The sequence below is a fragment of the Oncorhynchus clarkii genome, chromosome 27, assembly GCF_045791955.1.
Source record: "Oncorhynchus clarkii lewisi isolate Uvic-CL-2024 chromosome 27, UVic_Ocla_1.0, whole genome shotgun sequence".
In the NCBI taxonomy this organism is placed as follows: domain Eukaryota; kingdom Metazoa; phylum Chordata; class Actinopteri; order Salmoniformes; family Salmonidae; genus Oncorhynchus; species Oncorhynchus clarkii.
This window is the reverse complement of record NC_092173.1, coordinates 12,373,500-12,395,078: the sequence shown is the minus strand read 5'-3', so window position 1 is coordinate 12,395,078 and position 21,579 is coordinate 12,373,500. Positions and strand designations below refer to the sequence as shown.

The 21,579-nt window shown below is 42.7% G+C and overlaps 1 protein-coding gene across 1 annotated transcript; it reads left to right on the top strand.

Annotated features, from left to right (window-relative positions):
• The first annotated feature begins 8,242 nt into the window (after window positions 1-8,242).
• Window positions 8,243-20,951, top strand: LOC139386128 (kinesin light chain 1-like). Its single transcript, XM_071131562.1, has 12 exons — window positions 8,243-9,758; window positions 15,382-15,610; window positions 15,730-15,960; window positions 16,325-16,400; window positions 16,605-16,833; window positions 16,959-17,046; window positions 17,318-17,419; window positions 17,983-18,156; window positions 18,385-18,484; window positions 18,661-18,841; window positions 18,926-18,992; window positions 19,160-20,951. The coding sequence occupies exons 2-12, from the start codon at window positions 15,401-15,403 to the stop codon at window positions 19,259-19,261; spliced, it is 1,560 nt and encodes a 519-aa protein (XP_070987663.1). The 5' UTR covers window positions 8,243-9,758; window positions 15,382-15,400; the 3' UTR covers window positions 19,262-20,951.
• The last annotated feature ends 628 nt before the right edge of the window (window positions 20,952-21,579 follow it).

Below are 21,579 nucleotides of genomic sequence, written 5' to 3'. Positions count from 1 at the left end.
ACGCCGTAGTGGGTGAAGAGGGGACTAAGCACGTACCCCTGAGGGGCCCCTGTGTTGAGGGTCACCATGGCGGATGTGTTGTTGCTTACCCTCACCACCTGGGGACAGCCCGTCAGGAAGTCCAGGATCCAGTTGCAGAGTGAGATACTTAATCCCAGGGTCCTTAGCTTAGTCATGAGCTTGGAGGGCACAATGGGGTTGAACGATGAGCTGTAGTCAATGAACAGCATTCTCACATAGGTGTTCCTTATGTCCATGTGGGTAAGGGCAATAGAGATTGTGTCATCTGTGGATCTGTAGGGGTGGTATGCAAATTGGAATGGGTCCAGGGTGTCTGGGATGATGGTGTTGATTTAAGCCTTGAACAGTCTTTCAAAGCATTTCATGGCTACAGATGTGAGTGCAATGGGGCGATAGTCATTTAGACAGGTTACCTTGGCGTTCTTGAGCACAGGGACTATGGAGGTCTGCTGAAACATGTACTGTAGGTATTACAGACTGGATCAGGTAGAGGTTGAAAATGTCAGTGAAGACACTTCCAAGCTGGTCAGTGCATGCTCTAACTATGCGTCCTGGTAATCCGTCTGTCCCTGCAGCCTTGTTAATGTTAAACTGTTTTAAGGTCTTACTCACATTGGCTACGGAGAGTGTGATCACACAGTTGTCTGAAACAGCTGTTGCTCTCATGCATAGTTCAGTGTTGCTAGCCTTGAAGCACGCATAGAAGGTATTTAGCTAATCTGGTAGGCTTGCATAACTGGACAGCTCGTGCCTGGGTTTCCGTTTGTAATCCATGATAGTCTGCAAGCCCTGCCACATCTGACGAGCATCGGAGCCGGTAGGATTCGGTCTTGGTCCTGTATTGACACTTTGGCTGTTTGATGGTTAGTCGACGGGCATAGCTGGATTTCTTATAAGCGTCTGGATTAGTGTCCCGCTCAATGAAAGTGGAAGCGCTCCTCTTTAGCTCAGTTGAGATGTTGCCTGTAATTCATGGCTTCTATTTGGGATATGTACTGTACGTACGGTCACTGTGGGGACAACTTCATCTGTGCACTTATTAATGAAGGCGGTGACTGATGTGGTAAACTCCTCAATGCCGTCAGATGAATCCCAGAACATATTCTAGGTTGTGCTAGGGAAACAGTCCTGTAGCTGATACTGACACTAATTGGGTTTTTGCTTATAAGCAGGAATCAGGAGATAGAGTTATGGTCAGATTTGCCAAATGAAGGGTGAGGGAGAGCATTGTATGCATCTCTGTGTGTGGAGTAACGGTGATCTTTAATGTTTTTTCACCTCAAGTTCATAGATGACATGCTGGTAGAAATGAGGTAAAACAGATTTCAGTTTTCTTGCATTAAAGTCACGGCCACTAGGAGCACCGCCTCTGGGTGAGCATTTTCTTTTTGCTTATGGCCTTATACAGCTCGCCGAGTGCAGTCTTTAGTGCCAGCATCAGTTTGTGGTGGTAAATAAACAACTATGGAAAAATATAGATAAACTCTCTTGGTAAATAGTGTGGTCTACAGCTTATCACGAGGTATTCTAACTCAGGTAAGCAGAACCTCGAGACGTCCTTAATATTAGGCAGGGGTGTCAAACTCATTCCATGGAGGGCCTAGTGTCTGCAGGTTTTTGTTTTTTCCTTTCAATTAAGACCTAGACAACCAGGTGAGGGGAGATCCTTACTAATTAGTGACTTTAATTCATTAATCAAGTACAAGGGTGGAGCGCAAACCCGCAGCCACTCGGCTTTCCATGGAATGAGTTTGACATCTGTGATATTAGAGATCAGTTGTTGTTAACAAAGAGACACACCCCCTACTCTGAGCTTCCCCGACGCAGCCATTCTGTCCTGCCGATGTATAGAAAACCAGCTAGATTTATATTTACAATATCCTCGTTCAGCCACGACTCTGCGAAACATAGGATATTACAGTTCTTCAGATCACGTTGATAGGATAGTCTCGAACGGAGCTCATCCAGTTTATTTTCCAGTGATTGCACGTTTGCCAATAGAACGGATGGTAGAGGTGATTGACTTAGTCTTGTTGGGGTTCCCGCACGCCGGCCTCTATAGCACCATCTCCTCCTTCTTCGAGTGTCGGGGATTCGGGTCTGATCCGCAATAATCAATATGCCTTTCTCCTCTGACTCATTGAAGTAGAAGTCCTCATCCAAATGGAGGTTAGTGATAGCTGTGCTGATGTCCAGAATCTATTTTCGTTCATAAGAAACTATCAGCACAAAAAAATGCGCAAAACAGAACAATTGGTCAGGAGCCCGTAAAACGGCCACCATTCCACATTATATGCTGGAGTTTGTCAATCTACAATTGGCTTGTTGCTTATTGAAATTAAAGCATGAGAAACAGGCGTCACTGTGCTTGCTTAACATTTAGCTTCCTTCCTTACATGTGTGCAATGGGAGTGATCCTGGATCCTCTGCTTCGCAAACACAAAATTTCTTTGCCAACTACGATACCAAAAAGCTAGCAATTTTATAGCGCAAGTGGAGATATTTCAAGCTGGGGAGTGAGGTTACATATCCAACTCTGTTACACATGCACAGGATAATACATTGGCTTCTTAAATAGGATACTTTTCAACATCTAGGGAAGCCTAGGTAGAAGAGGCCTAGAAGAGGCTGAAAGAGCAGAGAACTTCCTTAGAAGCGATGATGGCTGTACTATACGAAACAGAATATGATACAGGAAGTAAACGCTGGGCTACAGTGACATCTTCTTTGGAATCCACACATGGTGTGACCTCTGAGCGGCCAGTGTCAAACATGTACACCTATGTAGAAAAAAAACATTTTACCAGTTTGCAGACCCTTCAAATAGATCCAGCCCTTGAAAGGGGACACCATAAACATATGTGACTTTGTTGCAAAGTGGAATAGAATGAAGTAGAGTTCTAAAGACTAGACAGAGAAGTGGGGTTTGTGTTGTTGGTTTATACTTCTCTCACTGTCTGAGTTTCAGATGCCTTCTAAGATATCGGGTAGCATTGTAGTACCATGTACACTAGATCGTATAGATATTTGTAAAGCACTTCAATGTGTTTAACATTCAATTTCACATAGAGGTGTCAGAGCCTCCTCACAGTACAACCAGCTTCCCATAGCCATCACTATTTCAATACTTTAACACATTACAGAATCAAAATAACCTTGTAAGATTGTGTGTGGATTGGTGTTGCTATTCAAAATGGCAGTGGTATGCATCTCAGGGCCCTACAGTATATTACATTTTCTATGTACAAATTTTCTGTGCTGTCGGCACCACAGCTTACCTTCCATGGTCAAAATTATAAACAAGCTAGGAGCCTGCTATCAGGCTGCCTATGGAATATACTGTATACTGTAGCTGCAACATGTATGTCTGTAACTGGAGGAGAGAAGGATCAACCCACCCAATCACAAACCAAACTCTACCCCCGAGACCAATGGTATTTAAACCCAACAAATAGCCTTCAAATTGATTACATTTTCATCCCTTATCAAAATGAAAAGAAACCAATAAATACATTTACACAAAATTGAATTTTTCAAATAATCTCTCAAAAATGTTTATATATTGTCACATACACATACTCTTAATTTTTTGTTCCCCACCTCCAAAAAATGAATTCTTACAAAAATTACCAACCCCACTGCAGTTCCCCTCCACTAGGGATTTTGAATACCACTGCCCTAGATTTTTAAAAGTGTTTAAATTGAACTAGGAAAGTCAGTTAAGAACAAATATTTTTTTTACAATGACAGCCTACCAGGGAACAGTGGATTAACTGCCTTGTGCAGGGACAGAACAGATTTGTCCCTTGTCAGCTCAGGGATTTGATCCAGCAACATTTTGGTTACCGGCCCAACACTGTAACCACTAAGCTACCTGCCACACCTACCTGCCACGACCTTAGATACTTCTTGATAGCCTAGATCTGAAAGGATCAAATAGGTATGGCAACATCGTAATGTGTCAAAGGGTAGGTGATAGCTAGACTATAGGTTTATATGTGATTGGTCCCAGGATGATTGAGAAAGTACACATTGTCAAATCAAATTTATATAGCCCTTCGTACATCAGCTGATATCTCAAAGTGCTGTACAGAAACCCAGCCTAAAACCCCAAACAGCAAGCAATGCAGGTGTTGAAGCACTGTGGCTAGGAAAAACTCCCTAGAAAGGCCAAAACCTAGGAAGAAACCTAGAGAGGAACCAGGCTATGAGGGGTGGCCAGTCCTCTTCTGGGTGTGCCAGGTGGAGATTATAACAGAACATGGCCAAGATGTTCAAATGTTCATAAATGACAAGCATGGTCAAATAATAATAATCACAGTAGTTGTCGAGGGTGCAGCAAGTCAGCACCTCAGGAGTAAATGTCAGTTGGCTTTTCATAGCCGATCATTAATAGTATCTCTACCACTCCTGCTGTTTCTATAGAGTTGAAAACAGCAGGTCTGGGACAGGTAGCACATCCGGTGAACAGGTCAGGATTCCATAGCCGCAGGCAGAACAGTCGAAACTGGAGCAGCAGCACGGCCAGGTGGACTGGGGACAGCAAGGAGTCATCATGCCAGGTAGTCCTGAGGCATGGTTGTAGGGCTCAGGTCCTCCAAGAGAGAGAGAGAATTAGAGAGAGCATACTTAAATTCACACAGGATACCGGATAAGACAGGAGAAGTACTCCAGATATAACAAACTGACCCTAGCCCCCCGACACAAACTACTGCAGCATAAATACTGGAGGCTGAGACAGGAGGGGTCAGGAGACACTGTGGCCCCATCCGATGATACCTGCGGACAGGGCCAAACAGGAAGGATATAACCCCACCCACTTTGCCAAAGCACAGCCCCCACACCACTAGAGGGATATCTTCAACCACCAACTTACCATCCTGAGACAAGGCCGAGTATAGCCCACAAAGATCTCCGCCACGGCACAACCCAAGGGGGGGTGCCAACCCAGACAGGAAGATCACATCAGTGACTCAACCCACTCAAGTGACGCACCCCTCCTAGGGACGGCATGAAAGAGCACCAGTAAGCCAGTAACTCAGCAACCGGAAATAGGGTTAGAGGCAGAGAATCCCAGTGGAAAGAGGGGAACCGGCCAGGCAGAGACATTAAGGACATTGCTCCAGAGCCTTTCCGTTCACCTTCACACTCCTGGGCCAGACTACACTCAATCATATGACCCACTGAAGAGATGAGTATTCAGTAAAGACTTAAAGGTTGAGACCGAGTTTGCGTCTCTCACATGGGTAGGCAGACCATTCTATAAAAATTGAGTTCTATAGGAGAAAGCCCTGCTTCCAGCTGTTTGCTTAGAAATTCTAGGGACAATTAGGAGGCCTGCGTCTTGTGACCGTAGCGTACGTGTAGGTATGTACGGCAGGACCAAATCAGAGAGATAGGTAGGAGCAAGCCCATGTAATGCTTTGTAGGTTAGCAGTAAAACCTTGAAATCAGCCCTTGCCTTGACAGGAAGCCAGTGTAGGGAGACTAGCACTGGAGTAATATGATCAATATTTTTTGGTTCTAGTCAGGATTCTACCAGCCGTATTTAACACTGAGGTTTATTTAGTGCTTTATCCGGGTAGCCAGAAAGTAGAGCATTGCAGTAGTCTAACCTAGAAGTAACAAAAGCATGGATTCATTTCTCTGCATCATTTTTGGACAGAAAGTTTCAGATTTTGTCATGTATTATTAAAATACTATGTTATTCCTACACAGGGTCAAGCACATAAACATGAAACAAAATACATCTTTGTAAACAGGTCCATTAAAATAGTGTCTCTCAGTTTGGGTGATGAAATCACATCCATTGAAACCAGAGCCAGTTCAGTCACTTGTGCTGGAGGGGCTATGTTTAGTGCCACAGTGTAAAGTTCTCCATCCACCGGTGCCAGATTGGCTGATTAAATTGCATCGACTCAGCAGTCAGTCTGTCTGTCGTCTATTTACCGATACCTCCTCTCCTCCCCTTGACCTGTGACTTTAGCACAGTGGATATCTACTGACCAGAATGACATAGCCTAGATGGGGTAATGACTGAGTGGGTTGTCGATGTACATCAGCAGTTTCCCAAAGTAGGGGTCATGACCCTTTTTATTTTTTACTAGGCAAGTCAGTCAAGAACAAATTCTTATTTTCAATGACAGCCTAGGAACAGTGGGTTAACTGCCTTGTTCAGGGGCAGAAAGACAGATTTTTACCTTGTCAGCTCAGGGATGCAATCTTGCAACCTTTTGTTTACTAGTCCAACGCTCTAACCACTAGGCTGCCTGATATGAAAATGGGGTTGCTGGAGAATTTCTCATATCTTGAGAGAAAAAAAAAAACATACCGGGCCTATACAAAATAATATATATTATATGGTGTTGTTTCCCAAACTAGGGGACACCATTGTAACGACTTTTCTCCTCCTCTTCTGAGGAGGATTAACAAGGATCGGACCAATACGCAGCGTGGTAAGTGTCCATGATACTTTCATAATAACTGAACACGACTCAATACAAAAATAACAAAGTGAATGGAAACAAAAACAGTCCTGAATGGTGACACAAATAACAAAACAGGAAACAATCACCCACCAAACACAGGTGGGAAAAGGCTACCTAAGTATGATTCTCAATCAGAGACAACTAACGACACCTGCCTCTGATTGAGAACCATACCAGGCCAAACACAAAACACAACATAGAAAAACGAACATAGACAACCCACCCAACTCACACCCTGACCATACTAAAACAAAGACATAACAAAATAACTAAGGTCAGAACGTGACAACCATGTGGAGTCACCAGATATGAAAATGGGGTTGGGGTAAAATTTCCAAAATCCTGGATTTAAAAATATACATAAACAGAAACTCACATCAATACCTTTGTCAGATAACACTTTTAAACAAAGAATGTATGATATGTCTAGCAATCAAGAGAAAACTGACTGAACGACTCAAACTCCACAGCTTATGATCTCCAAATGGACGTTGTGAGGGCTGAGATGCCCGTGCATTGACTTTTGTTCGCTATACATGTCGGGGGATGCTTGCTATTCACGAGGACATATTGTTCTGTCTCACGATTCCAGAGCATGAAACGGCATATGGGATGTTTAGTGTGCTGAATGACTATATTGACGGAAAACAGATTTCATATGGGATCAAATGGTGTGGTGGGCTTTTGCACAGATGGCTCCATCTATCACTGGACTCAAAGGGAATTCCCTGCCGTCTACCTCTGAGCATTAAATGCAACATTCAAAACAAATGGGGACTGTGAAATGGGAAATATCTGACTTCCAACTTCAGTGCATTCAAGCCAACTGGGAAGTCGGAAAAAAATAAATAATGTAAACTCTCAACCAGGTAGGAATTGCAACTTGTGAAGTCGGGCCACTTTCTGGAACTCAGACTTCCCTACCTAATGATCACTGACGTCATGATTTGACCTCATATTTTTCAGAGTTCCCAGTTGAAAGCACCATAAAACTCATGGTAGGCTACCCTAACCACACCCCCCGTCGCGACATGCATCAAGCACTCCTATCTCATTAGTGGTGATGATAAGATACATTGTGTTAGACTAATTTGCAATTGACTGCCCCACATCGAAATGTGAGGGTGAGTTGAGAAGACAATCAGAAATACTGCTAGAACGTTTTTCAATTGATTGCCATAGCCCCAAATAAAAAGTAAACATGGGCTGTTAATTACATTTTTCACATGGGTGGAGATGAGAGAATTTTCAGATATCAAGATGGGGTTGTGGGCTAAAAAAAAGATACCCCTGATGTATGTATTTTACATTGTTACATTGCTTACTTACTTTACATGTTGCCATGAAGACATTGCATAAGATCCACTACCAGCGCCCACCCCCAAACACACACTAACCTCCACACACTGACTGATACACACTCGTCCAACTGTCCTATGATTCTCCCCTCTCAGGCATGGCCAGTATGTACAGAGACAGCTGTCCAGTGGGCGTCAGTTGATGTAACGTTTGCTTCTATCATTTGCCAAACCCCCTGGACACAGACGCATATATCACATTCCCTGCGATTAACACAGGCTTTCCACAAACCCCTATCTTCTGGAGCTTTAAGCCCCACTGCATACAATGAGCTATGGGAAAACACACACACACACAATTAAACATTAAACGGACCATCCACTCTGCAGGATTACATGGACGCTGGCTCGCGTTATAATATAGAGGAATGAGGGGATTTCATGGCATAAACCAGGCCTACGACAGTTCAAACCACCGACATTTGGGAGATAATTTGATTAGCATCATAGGAATCGGTAAGATAAATAATTACTTGCGGGGCGAGTAATGATATATTATTTTTAACATTGACATCACACTACAAAGAGTGGATTCTCTTTATTACATTGCCAGAGATATAAATCTAGAACAATATTGGTAGGACAGTTTTGTACTGTTATTAACCTCAACTGTTATATTATATGAATTACTTCTTTTAGTATGTATATATATTTTGGGGGCTCAGAGGGAACAGAATAGCATTTGCAGACCTAAATAAGATTAAAATAATAAAGGTGTCAAAACTAAGGCCAACTGGCAAATGTAAATATTCTGGTCTACGCCACTGAATTTAGAATTGGGTGTAGAATGCACTGCAGTGTCACTGATGCTGTCAAGCAGCTGCCCTGACCCCTGAGCAGTGTTCACCTAGGACAGGGATGGGAAACGCCAGTCCTCGGGGGCCTGACTGATGTCACGCTTTTGTCCCAGCACCTGCTAACACACCTGACTCCAATAATTAACTAATCATGATCTTCAGTTTAGAATGACATTAGTTTCATCAGCTGTGTTTGCTAGGAAAGAGTGACACCTCTCCGGCCCCCAAAGACTGGAGTTGCCCATCCCTGACCTAGGACATGGGGAGTAGTGAGGCCGAGCTGCCCTTAAAAGGTATGAGTCTGCCTCAGTAGCCACACCAGCCCAGCAGCTGAACCATCAATCACCCAGATCGTATAACTGCCTGCAGACACCCACCGAGTGATCTGCTCTCTGTCTCCCTCTCTCTTCATCTCTGTAGAAGATGCCACTGTGTTCTATAGTCCATGTTGGTCTCTATAGCCTTGCAATTAGTCTCACATGGCTCCTGCCATCATTTCCCATCACTCTGACTTTTCATGCAACCTTTATCTTTGCAATGCAAACTTATACATTAATGTAGCACTTTAAAACTAAAATCTCATTCCATTACAGCCTAATAAATTGACAGCCTGTCATAGAGCAGTATCATTTATATCATATGTATATTATACATAATATATTTTTTATATACACTTTTTTATGCATTTATTTAAAATAAAATGTGAAAAGAGCAGTTTATCTCGGTAACAGTCATCCTTGCAGTCCTGTCTGTGCTAGTTAGTCCTGTCACTCGCAGTTCAGAACACCGACAGATAGATGGCCTTGTCCTCAGAGGGAGATGGCATCAATCTACCGCGGTGCATGGTGGGAATGATCAGATCAGGTAAGCTGAAATGAGACCGTCTGAGCCGCAAGAGCAGGTGAATGATTACTGTAGGCCTACTGTTAATGCCGTCGTCCAAAGATACCTTGTTATCTTGGTCCCATAACGAACAAATAGTGGATGTTTTGACGCGAGGAGTCCAATTAACTTTAATGAGAGCCCGATTGAAAAGCGGAGATACGCAACAAAAAGAGGTCGACAACTCGCCAAAAACCTGGAATTAGTAGCAGGTAGGTTCAAAATTACTTTTGTTGATCGTACTCTTGTTAATGTTTTCACATCAACATTTTCTTTGACGTGTGGATCATAATTGTGTAGTTTCAATGGCTGCGTTATATCCCAATGGCATTTTATTTTCTTCTCTCACAGCTGCTTTAATGCCGAATTGTCACTGTATGCTTATAGTATGTCATCAATACATTTATTTGACAACATTTATTTATTTTGATTAATAAATGTTTTTCTTTCTTTATTTGTCTGTAGCCTACGCAGTATAAGTATTCCTATACAATTTAAAACGCGTTGACAAAACCACAACAATGCACACACAGGCCTAACCATCTGTTGTTATTGCCTAATGTTATACAAATGCAAATTCGTAATCTATATAAAACCGTGTGCATTGTGAAGGCAGACAATGGCTAATATTGGAAAACATCCAAATACAATAGTTTATGGAACAGTCCTCCTGTACACGCGCACATGTTGTTTATCTGTCTCTGACTGGTATTGCATTTCTCTCAGACAGGATGCTCCTCTGTAGGCCACCATCCAATTTATTGTAGGCCTATGGTAATTGCTTCTCAATTTCTCATTTAGGTCTACTGACCTGCCAAAGTGTCCTAGTAAGTGCATAAAAAGGCCAAAAGAATGCATTATAAAAATGATATATTCAAATTTTCTTAAATATATTCTATTTTCTTAATTATGTAAATATAGAGCTGTAGGCCTATTCATCCATAAAATGTGAAATTAACTAATTTGGTTTGCACACAAAAAGTATGAGTATTGCATTGAAGTTTCACATAATGCAACAAATCTTGTCTACTTTCTATGACTGACATGATTAAACCTCATGTCATTGTTAACAAGATATAGTACCTTAAGATCACTTTCTCAGAAAGAAATGGGTAAATCCATTTGAATTCAAACCCTTCCATACATACAGTGCCTTCGGAAAGTATTCAGACCCCTTGACTTGTTCTACATTTTGTTACGTTACAGCCTTATTCTAAAATTGATTCAATTGTTTTTTCCCCCTCAATCTACACACAACACTCCGTAATGAAAAATCAAAAACAGGTTTTTGGACATTTTTGCTTATCTAGAAAAAAGACACAAAAAAAATGATATTACATTTACATAAGTATTCAGACCCTTTACTCAGTACTTTGTTGAAGAACTTTGACAGTGATTACAGCCTCAAGTTTTCTTGGGTATGACACTACAAGCTTGGCACAACTGTATATGGGGAGTTTCTCCCATTCTCTGCAGATCCTCTCAAGCTCTGTCAGGTTGGATGGGGAGCATCGCTGCACAGCTATTTTCAGGTCTCTCCAGAGATGTTAGATTGGGTTCAAGTCCGGTCTCTGGCTGGGCCACTCAAGGACATTCAGAGACTTGTCCCGAAGCCACACCTGCGTTGTCTTGGCTGTGTGCTTAGTGTCGTTGTCCTGTTGGAAGGTGAACTTTCGCCCCAGTCTGAGGTCCTGAGCATTCTAGAGCAGATTTTAATCAAGGATCTCTCTGTACTTTGCTCCGTTCATCTTTGGCTTAATCCTGACTGGTCTTCCAGTCCCTGCCCTGAAAAACATCCCCACGGCATGATGCTGCCACCACCATGCTTCACCATAGGGATGGTGCCAGGTTTCCTCCAGACGTGACACTTGGCATTCAGGCCAAAGAGTTCAATCTTGGTTTGGCCTGGCAGCCAGCTGTAGGAAAAGTTTTGGTGGTTCCAAACTTCTTCCATTTAAGAATGATGGAGGTCACTGTGTTCTTGGGGACCTTCAATGCTGCAGATATTTTTTGGTACTCTTCCCCAGATCTGTGCCTCGACACAATGCTATCTCGGAGCTCTACGGTCAATTCCTTTGATCTCATGGCTTGGTTTTTGCTCTGACATGTACTGTCAACTATGAGACCTTATATAGACAGGTGTGTGCATTTCCAAATCATGTCCAATCAATTGAATTTACCACAGGTGGACTTCAATAAAGTTGTAGAAACATCTCAAGGATTATCAATGGAAACAGGATGCACCTGAGCTCAATTTTGAATCTAATAGAAAAGGGTCTGATTACTTATGTAAATAAGGTATTTCCATTTTTAATTTTTAATTACATTTGCTAAAATGTCTAAAAACCTGTTTTCACTTAGTCGTTATGGGGTGTTATTGAGTTTTTTTATTTAATCAATTTTAGAATAAGGCTGTAACATAACAAAATGTGGAAAAAGTCAAGGGGTCTGAATACTTTCCAAAGGCACTGTATTTGCCCATTGCAGAAGTGGTCAGAAAGTGACTTTTTGGACATGAATGCCAAAACATTCAAGAGAAAAAGGTGCTCCAAATTGACCCATTTTGCATACCCCACCATAACCTGAGACATCCATGTCTTCATCACTGGAAAAAGACCAACGGTTGAGATTTAAATGTTTACCATTAACGTAAATTATCTAAAAACATTTAAAGGGAGATTTTTTTTCTTCCCATATTTGCATATGTTGCAGCTTAGACCCTATTTTACATAATTTGAGGTTTTTGTTGTTCCCGCCATTGGTTGAGACACAACATGCTCTTGAATACAGGTTGAGTGTCTTGTTTTGGCTGATTTATGTACTAAAATGGGAGTAGAATTTACATTTCAACTTTCAAATGGTACCATATGGTTGGACTTTCACATATCAGAGAAGGTTGACTTGAATCTGTTTTAAATTATACTCAATATTCTATAAGAAACCTATTGAAATAATACAAATATAGATAATATACATGACCATTTAAGATGACATTCGACTGAGGGTGGACCGGCGGTCATCTTTTGTGGTAGTAATTAGAAGTTAATGTCAATTTAATTTATATTCCAATGGTGTACCAGCTAAATGGCAGGGGTCTGAAGGATAGGTACATTTTCTGAATTGTTTTTCTATGATTGAAATGACACCCACCCTGTATTCAAGAGCAGGTTTTGTAAACGATGGTAGGCACAACACAAAAACCTCATTTACGTTAAAGGTTTAAAATGACCATTTTTATTTTAAAAATGTAATGTTTTACGAAATAATCCAATAGTTTGTCAACACTTTGTGAGCTTTTAAATGACATCAAACTGAACCGTTAATATTTTCCAGTGATGAAGACATACAAAATGTGTCAACTTTGAGTACTTTTATCTCCTGATTTTTTAAATATATATATATATATATATATATATATATTTTTTTTTTTTTAAATCTCTTTTAGTCCTCATTTGGACTAATCTTCCAAGAGTCCTTAAACATTAAAATATAATTTATAATATAAACACACTGTTACAAACAGACAGACATACACTAACATATTGACCAGATAAATACTGATAAGGTCCAAGAAGTAACTTTCTGACCACTCCTTCCGTGGGCGAACATGTATGGAATGTTACTGTATGTTTAAATCAAAATATGTCAAAAAGGGATTGAATTCAAATGGATTTACCCAAGTATTAAATAAGAGCACCGCTCTTTTCAACATTAGATCTGTTATAGGTCCTTTATAAAACGACTGCAGCGTGAGTCCCAATCAATTCCAATGACCACTGTTGTTTACAACTGTCATATGCTGCCCTCCTCCCAGGAGCCACTAGTAAACCGATATCCGTGTGTTAATGTATGGTCTGCTGCAGCTGGCCTGCCTTTTGGTGTTATGCGGATGCTGCCTCCTGCTCAGGCCCAGCACAGCTCCCTCTTGTTCCCCATAGACACCTGTTTCTCCTCTTAGGCTCTTGGCTTCACAGCGCAGCCCTCCTGTCTTGTACCCCCGTTAGTATTGGTATGGTGGAAGGATGATCAGAGGCCTTTTATGCTCATGATTCGAGTTCAGGCTGCCCATCTGGTCATTGAGAAGCCAACATATTATTTTTGTAATAATTTTTTGAGGCCATCCTCTGTGCATCAGCATGTTATTGCCACAGGGAGAAGAACACCTAACCAGAAATATGACACTCACTACAATTGTATTTATTTGTATCTGAAGCAGGTCATGGCTGGTCTTGTATTGTGTTTTCATTTCATGTCAGAACTGCACTCCAACCATATGATTAGACCTGTTCTTGCTGGACCCATTGTCATTGTACTACACATCCCACTCCAACCCCTCAATGTGGCATGATGCCTCACCGACCAGGAAGTAGGCTACATCATGTGTTATGACTTGTCATTGTACTACACATCCCACTCCAACCCCTCAATGTGGCATGATGCCTCACCGACCAGGAAGTAGGCTACATCATGTGTTATGACTTGTCATTGTACTACACATCCCACTCCAACCCCTCAATGTGGCATGATGCCTCACCGACCAGGAAGTAGGCTACATCATGTGTTATGACTTGTCATTGAACTCGGCGGCTTTCGGCTCCAGGCTTTATGCCTTCGGGCTCACAGGAGCAAAATGGCACCGTTGTACCAGGATGTGTTTTACATGCAGTCCCATTGGTGTTTGTTGGCTATTCACTGTTTCCTTTGGCTGCCAGAATGCATAGTCATGGTTCTGAAAGTTTGCATAAAAATCCCCAGGCAGATCACTTTACAGTTTCGAAGGCTCTGACAGGCTGTCAGGGCAGCATACTGTTGTCGTTGTTGACACCCCCCTGTGGTGGTAAACATAGGCTACACTTGTAGTTTTGCACTTTGTACAGAACTTGGAGGATAATAGTATGTTCTGATAAGATGTTTTGTGAAACAGCTATAGGACAGATAAAAATGGATTGTCGTCATTATGGTAGGCTTGTGTACTATTAGTCTGGTTTAGCTTATTAGAAGTGGCAGCATTTAATTATGCGCTAGCGGTAATATGGCGGTAATATGGCTAATGGATACACTCCACAGTGTTGTGTTGGACTAAAGCAGACAATGTGTAGGCTGAGCATAAATCCTCTCTCCTTTCTCCTCTGTGTGTGTCTGTCTGTATTTTACTGTAACTCTCTAGTCACAAGACTCTTTAGCATACCGGCAGTGGTGAAAGTATAGTTGTATATCTACAGCTAGTTGGTCAGCCTACTCATTGTCTGCTTTAGTCCAACACAACACTGTTTACTGTGGAGTGTTAGCCATTAGCCATATTACTGCTAGTGCATAATTAAATGCTGCCATTACACACCAATGTTGGACCTTTATTCTATTTGTGTGTCCCATACGTGCATATATACTGAGTATACAAAACATGAACTCTTTCCATGACATAGACTGACCAGGTGAATCTAGGTGAAAGCTATGATCCCTTATTGATGTCACTTGTTAAATCCACTTAAATCAGTGTAGATGAAGTGGATGAGACAGGTTAAATAAGGATTTCTAAGACTTGAGACATGGATTGTGTATTGGTGCCATCCAGAGGGTGAAGTAGTAGGTGCCAGGCGCAACGGATTGTTTTAAGAACTGGAACGCTGCTGGGTTTTTCACGCGCAACAGTTTCCTGTGTGTATCGAGAATGGCTTCACCACCCAAAGGACATTCAGCCAACTTGACACAACTGTGGGAACCATTGGAGTCAACATGGACCAGCATCCCTGTGGAACGTGTTCAACACCTTGTACAGTCCATATGACCGTGTACAAATATAAAAACATGTTGAACCTTTCCTCCTCCTCCATACAGGGTTGAGCTGAGAGGCGCCATGCTGTCGGGGGAGGAGATTCTGTGCAGCACGCGGCAAGTGATAGCGGGCCTTGAGGCACTGCGAGGTGAGAACCACACCCTCCTGGACAACCTGCAGGAGGTGCTGGAGGACCGGCCGGTGGCCGAGAGTGGCAGTGTGGAGCAGGAAAAGAGTGGCATCATCCGCCAGTCTCTGGAGAGGATAGAGCTGGGCCTGGGAGAGGCACAGGTGGGGTCATACTGGAGATGGCAGAATGGGTGAAGTTGTATTTTGACTGTATTGGATGTGTACATGTTTATATGCACACCTACTTCACTCTCTCGCTCTCTTTCCCTCTCCATCCCCAGGTGATGATGGCTCTGTCGGCCCACCTGGGCTCCCTGGAGGCGGAGAAGCAGAAGCTGCGGACCCAGGTACGGCGGCTGTGCCAGGAAAACCAGTGGCTGAGGGACGAGCTGGCCGGGGCCCAGCAGAGGCTACAGGACAGGGAGCAGGTGGTGGTCACGCTGGAGGAGCAGAACAGACACCTGCAGTTCATGAGCAGTATCCGCAAGTACGACCAGGAGTCGCCATCACCGGTAGGTCACAGACCACCACAACCAGGGTCGTATTCATTATACACCAAACGCGGAAGAAACAGACTGATACAGTGAGGAACTACCAAAACTGCTCATATTCGTTTTCCATTGCACAATGTTTTGCTATGGTGTACCCTAATGAATATGACCCAGTGCATGTCTTTGCCTCGGCTTTTATGTTATTACTAAAGCTAAGCTGTTGGTGGCTTATCAGAGCAGGTTGCTATGTGTTTCTCTGTATAGTTCATAGTTAAACCTTTATTTAACGTGCCTGGTTAAATAAAGGTTAAATAAATCAAATAAAAATATAGGTACTCCTCTCCGCTCTGTACTATCAATCTAGTTATGTTTTCTATGTCGACAGGATGATAAAGAGACGGGCTCCACCAAGGAGTCCCTAGATGACCTTTTCCCCACGGACGAGGAGGAACAGTCACAGAGTACGTGCACTCGTCAAATGAGCCGGATATTCTTGTCTATCTGCTGTGCAGACGAGCTATGCATGTATGTTTGTCGATGTCTCGGTGTGACTGTGTTGTATAGTCTGTCACTCGCTGTGTGTATGTCTGTATGTTTGTGTTAATGTATATTTGTGTGTCTGTATGAATGACTCTACCTCCCTCTCGTGTCCTCCTGTCCCCCAGTATCTCAGCCCCACGGTAGCAGTGCGGCAGCAGCGGCCCAGCAGGGAGGCTATGAGATCCCGGCCCGCCTGAGGACCCTTCATAACCTGGTGATCCAGTACGCCTCCCAGGGCCGCTACGAGGTGGCCGTGCCCCTCTGCAAACAGGCTCTGGAGGACCTAGAGAAGTCCTCAGGCCACAACCACCCTGACGTGGCCACCATGCTCAACATACTGGCTCTGGTCTACAGGTGAATGGAGCCACGTTAGCCTAGCATATCATCCATGCTAGGTCTTACTGTGGGGGATTTCCATAGTGTGGCTGGTTACGTTAGCTGTATGCTAAAGCTAAAGGCTGTTTTGCTCTTCTCTGCAGAGACCAGAACAAGTACAAAGAGGCGGCTAACCTCCTGAATGACGCGTTGGCCATCCGGGAGAAGACCCTGGGCATAGATCACCCTGCGGTATGTTCCTCTATAGTGAAGTTCAAGCGTCACCAAAATGGACAAAACAAGAAGTCTAAACCATGCGTAGCTAATGGCTTTCCCCAGCACAGTGGAAAAGCAGCTACAGTATGTAACCAGTGGTGTAGGGTAAATGTTTTTTTGCCCAACAGTTTACCCACCTTTTGCGAAAGAACGTATTGAAGGTATCGGGAGCGTTTTCTTTTTTCACCGCGACCGGCGATCAGAGTATATCACTGGATGTAACTAACAGTACTGTATTTGTTTATAGGTGGCAGCCACACTCAACAACCTTGCTGTACTGTATGGAAAGAGAGGGAAGTACAAGGAGGCTGAGCCACTGTGTAAGAGAGCCCTGGAGATCAGAGAGAAGGTAATGAGGCAGTAACCTAGCAGCAACGTGACTAGAAACCCTGCCCTCTGATGGACCAATGGCAACTCTGCAAGCATTCTGTAGTATAGCACTCCTACAGTAGTATATTGTACTATCATTTCTCAGTCATGCAAGCAAAAAATCACATGCCTATTACTCGTTACTTCTTTCAACAATAAATAATGACTTGTTACTCCCTGGGAAAAGTAATTTGTTACACTACTCGTTATATTACGTTGCGCGTCCTCACTCGATGTAAACAATGTCGTGTTGCTTGCAGTGGAGAGGTGCACAATTGACATTTATATATATTATATATATTTATATATATATATTTATATTCTTGACCTACCAAATCAAAGAAATGGGAGTACGTTTCTGCCACTATTTATCTCCCATCACAAATACTTATTTGGATCAGTGACTGTAATAGGAAATTAATGAAAACATCAGTAACAATCAGTTTATCAGTAACCGTATAATTTCAGTTGGAACAGTAACTGTGTTATAATATAATTATTACCCAAACCTGTTAATCCCCACCCCCCTCGTGTCGTTGGCAGGTGTTAGGCATGGACCACCCTGACGTGGCAAAGCAGCTGAACAACCTGGCGCTGCTGTGTCAGAACCAGGGCAAGTACCAGGAAGTGGAGCAGTACTACGAGCGTGCCCTGCACATCTACCAGAGCAGGCTGGGCCCCGACGACGCCAACGTGGCCAAGACCAAGAATAACCTGGTGAGGGATGGAGAATAGGAGAGGGTGAATGGAGGGAGGGGTATAAAGGGGGGATGGACATGGTTGTCATGGTCACTGGGCTAGATGCTACCATATTATGTGTGTGTGCGTATAATATGCTATGATTGGGGAGAAGTGGGGGACTTTGACCCAAGCTGCATGCGTGTGTCTATCTGAGGTGTGATAGTGCTATTTATGACTCTAGTATTGCTGTATTTCTGACTACAGGCTTCATGTTACCTGAAACAAGGGAAGTACAGACAAGCTGAGGCTCTGTATAAAGAGATCCTGACCCGGGCCCATGAAAAAGAGTTTGGATCTGTGGACGGTGAGAGCAAACTCATAATATGCTCTTTGAAACCTGCTCTCTAGATTCAGTAGCATTTTGATCCAAAAACGGTGTATGTATTGGAATTGAAAATGTACCTCAGATTTGTACTGTAAATGACTAATTGTACTGCATGATGCCACTGATATGCATCCTCTGTGATGTTGGTGTCTCAGGTGATGTGCGGGACATCTGGACCCACACGGAAGAGGAGGGCTCCATGCAGGATGGGCTGGGCAGTCTGAAGCGCAGCGGCTCATTCACCAAGCTCCGCGAGTCGATACGCAGGAGCAGCGAGAAGCTGGTCAGGAAGCTGAAAGGAGTCGGACCTCAAGATACCACGCCTCCGACTCCTGGGTAAAGACCAAGTCCTCAATCTGCACGTGTTAGCTCTCAAAATGATGTCCAATTTTTTACTCTCTCTTTCTTGTTCTCCCTCAGGATGAAAAGGGCTAATTCTCTGAATGTGCTGAATGTGGGTGTGAGGGAGTGTCAAGAAGCAGCAAGGGTGAGCAGCAGTTTCTGGCTTATTCTCACATTTCTGTACAATATGATTGTTATAGTGTTTATTCATCCTTTCATTTTATGTGTTTCATATCCTAAGGCATTTCTCTGGCTGTGTGTCATCAAAATTAATGTATATATAGTGTTATAGTGTTTTGTATGGTCTTCCAGAACCCCTGCAGCCTGACAGAGAACCGAACCCTGAGCTCCAGCACCCAGAGTCTGGCACGGCGAGGATCCCTCAGCTCTGCACACTACACCTCTGAACACTAGCCCCCCCCCCCCCCCCCCCCCCCACACACACACACACACACACACACATCCAGGAAGTACTCTCATACAGCTCTGGTCCCTACTCTCCGTCTCAGTGAACCTACATGGGTCACTGCAACCCCCTTCCCTTGCTCTGTTTTAAATCGAACAATGATCCGTTTAAGTTTGTTTACTGCACTATGTTGTAGCGGGTGGAGGTCACTGATACTCCTTGCCTGCTAGTTTTATCCCCTGGTGCCCCAGTTCTGAGTTATAGATTAGGATACACACAGCAATGAGGACTGGTTTGAGAGATGCAGATTGAATCTGTTTCAGACCAGATTTAGTAATGCTCTGTACAAGGAGGGAAAGCTTGAATTCTTCAACGATTGTTCACAATTATGAACATCTTGATATTTGCATTTTAACTGCAGTTGGGTCAACAAGTAAGTGTCTGCAGCTATTGGATGTTATCCAAATTAATTTATCTATGCATGCAAAAAAGTTTTTATTTATACAATGTGCTTTTTAAAACGTGTTACATTCTGATTTTATCTTCTTGTGTCCATTACCAGCGGTACTCTTGTTTTTGGCACTAGGTGATTTTAATTCCACAATTTAAAACATATTTACTAATATCTATTGAATGTGATGCACTCCTTATTCCACAAAACTAGAGCAAAATCTGCACTTCCCAGTCCAGCGGTAGAATGCAATTTGTCTAAGGCTTGGCATACTGTAAAAATATGTTTGTACAATGTTTAGCAGATTTTATTATGAGCAGATATAAAAAGCTTAAGCTATTTTGATAGCCCAAAAGTAAAAGCACTGTGCCTGTATGTAATATCTTGTTTTTTTTATTTGTCTCAGTTTGGGATACATTTACTTTTTTGGATAGCTAGCTAATTTAAATTCCTTCTGAAACATGTTTTTAAAATGATTTGATTTTGTTGTCTATGCATCCTACACAGGATGTTATCAAGAGTAAATATGCAATTCGAGGGACAAAAAGTGATTAATTCACTGTGGTGGTATTTCCAAGTGATCATTTAAAAAGGGCGGTAGAGGAGTCACTGTTGTAAAAAGATTGTTAACCCATTGGGGTGGATGGAGGGAGTTCAATGTGGGTTGCAAAAAGGTCGCGAGTTTGAATCACAATGAGTCTTGTTTTCCAACCTTAACCAATCACATTTCTCATTTGATGTTGACTGAATAGCTGTATACATGTGGGAAACAATTGTGGAACCCTTCCTCATGCTGCTGCAGCGGACTAGGCACTGGGACAAGAACCAGAAGGTCACAGGTTCTAATCTTGCCCTTTCGTTCAACGATCAACTCTGGCCTAAAAAGAGGGCACAATCTGACTGTGGACAAGATCAGGACACAGAATGTATGTTAGCACCATGTACAGTATAAACAGGGCTATAAGCTGACAAAGCACTATTCAAACGGTGTCAAGCTTTTCATATGCAGTGTTTTACCATGAATGCAATCTCCATTAACATTGCCTTTAAATTTCAATCACGCTGAACTTCAGCGATACAAATTGAATAGAGCCCTACATCTTGTTGATGTAGAATTATGTTAGCTGTTACATATGGAGAGCTTTCTTTGCAGATTGTCAATGTTATTGAAAATTACAAATATATTTTATATCAGGAAACCATAGCAGACAAATGTCAAATAAAGTATGTCTTCAATCTACTGTGTTCATGCTAGCCTTGTCTGGGTATGTTTCATGATGTACAGTGCCTTGCTAAAGTATTCGGCCCCCTTGAACTTTGCGACCTTTTGCCACATTTCAGGCTTCAAACATAAAGATATAAAACTGTATTTTTTTGTGAAGAATCAACAAGTGGGACACAATCATGAAGTGGAACGACATTTATTGGATATTTCAATCTTTTTTAACAAATCAAAAACTGAAAAATTGGGCGTGCAAAATTATTCAGCCCCTTCACTTTCAGTGCAGCAAACTCTCTCCAGAAGTTCAGTGAGGATCTCTGAATGATCCAATGTTGACCTAAATTACTAATGATGATAAATACAATCCACCTGTGTGTAATCAGGTCTCCGTATAAATGCACTTGCACTGTGATAGTCTCAGAGGTCCGTTAAAAGCGCAGAGAGCATCATGAAGAACAAGGAACACACCAGGCAGGTCCGAGATACTGTTGTGAAGAAGTTTTTGCCACAGGCCACCTGGCAACAATGCAAAACGCTATGTTTGGCGTAAAAGCAACACAGCTGAACACACCATCCCCACTGTCAAACATGGTGGTGGCAGCATCATGGTTTGGGCCTGCTTTTCTTCAGCAGGGACAGGGAAGATGGTTAAA

What these genes read in the sequence shown, in the direction of transcription:
- LOC139386128 (XM_071131562.1), top strand. Translation starts at nt 15,401, where the DNA reads ATGCTGTCGGGGGAGGAGATTCTGTGCAGCACGCGGCAAGTGATAGCG. An exon ending in TGGGCATAGATCACCCTGCG is followed by an intron (nt 17,047 to 17,317) that starts GTATGTTCCTCT and finishes ATTTGTTTATAG; the next exon opens with GTGGCAGCCACACTCAACAA. An exon ending in AGAGTTTGGATCTGTGGACG is followed by an intron (nt 18,485 to 18,660) that starts GTGAGAGCAAAC and finishes TTGGTGTCTCAG; the next exon opens with GTGATGTGCGGGACATCTGG.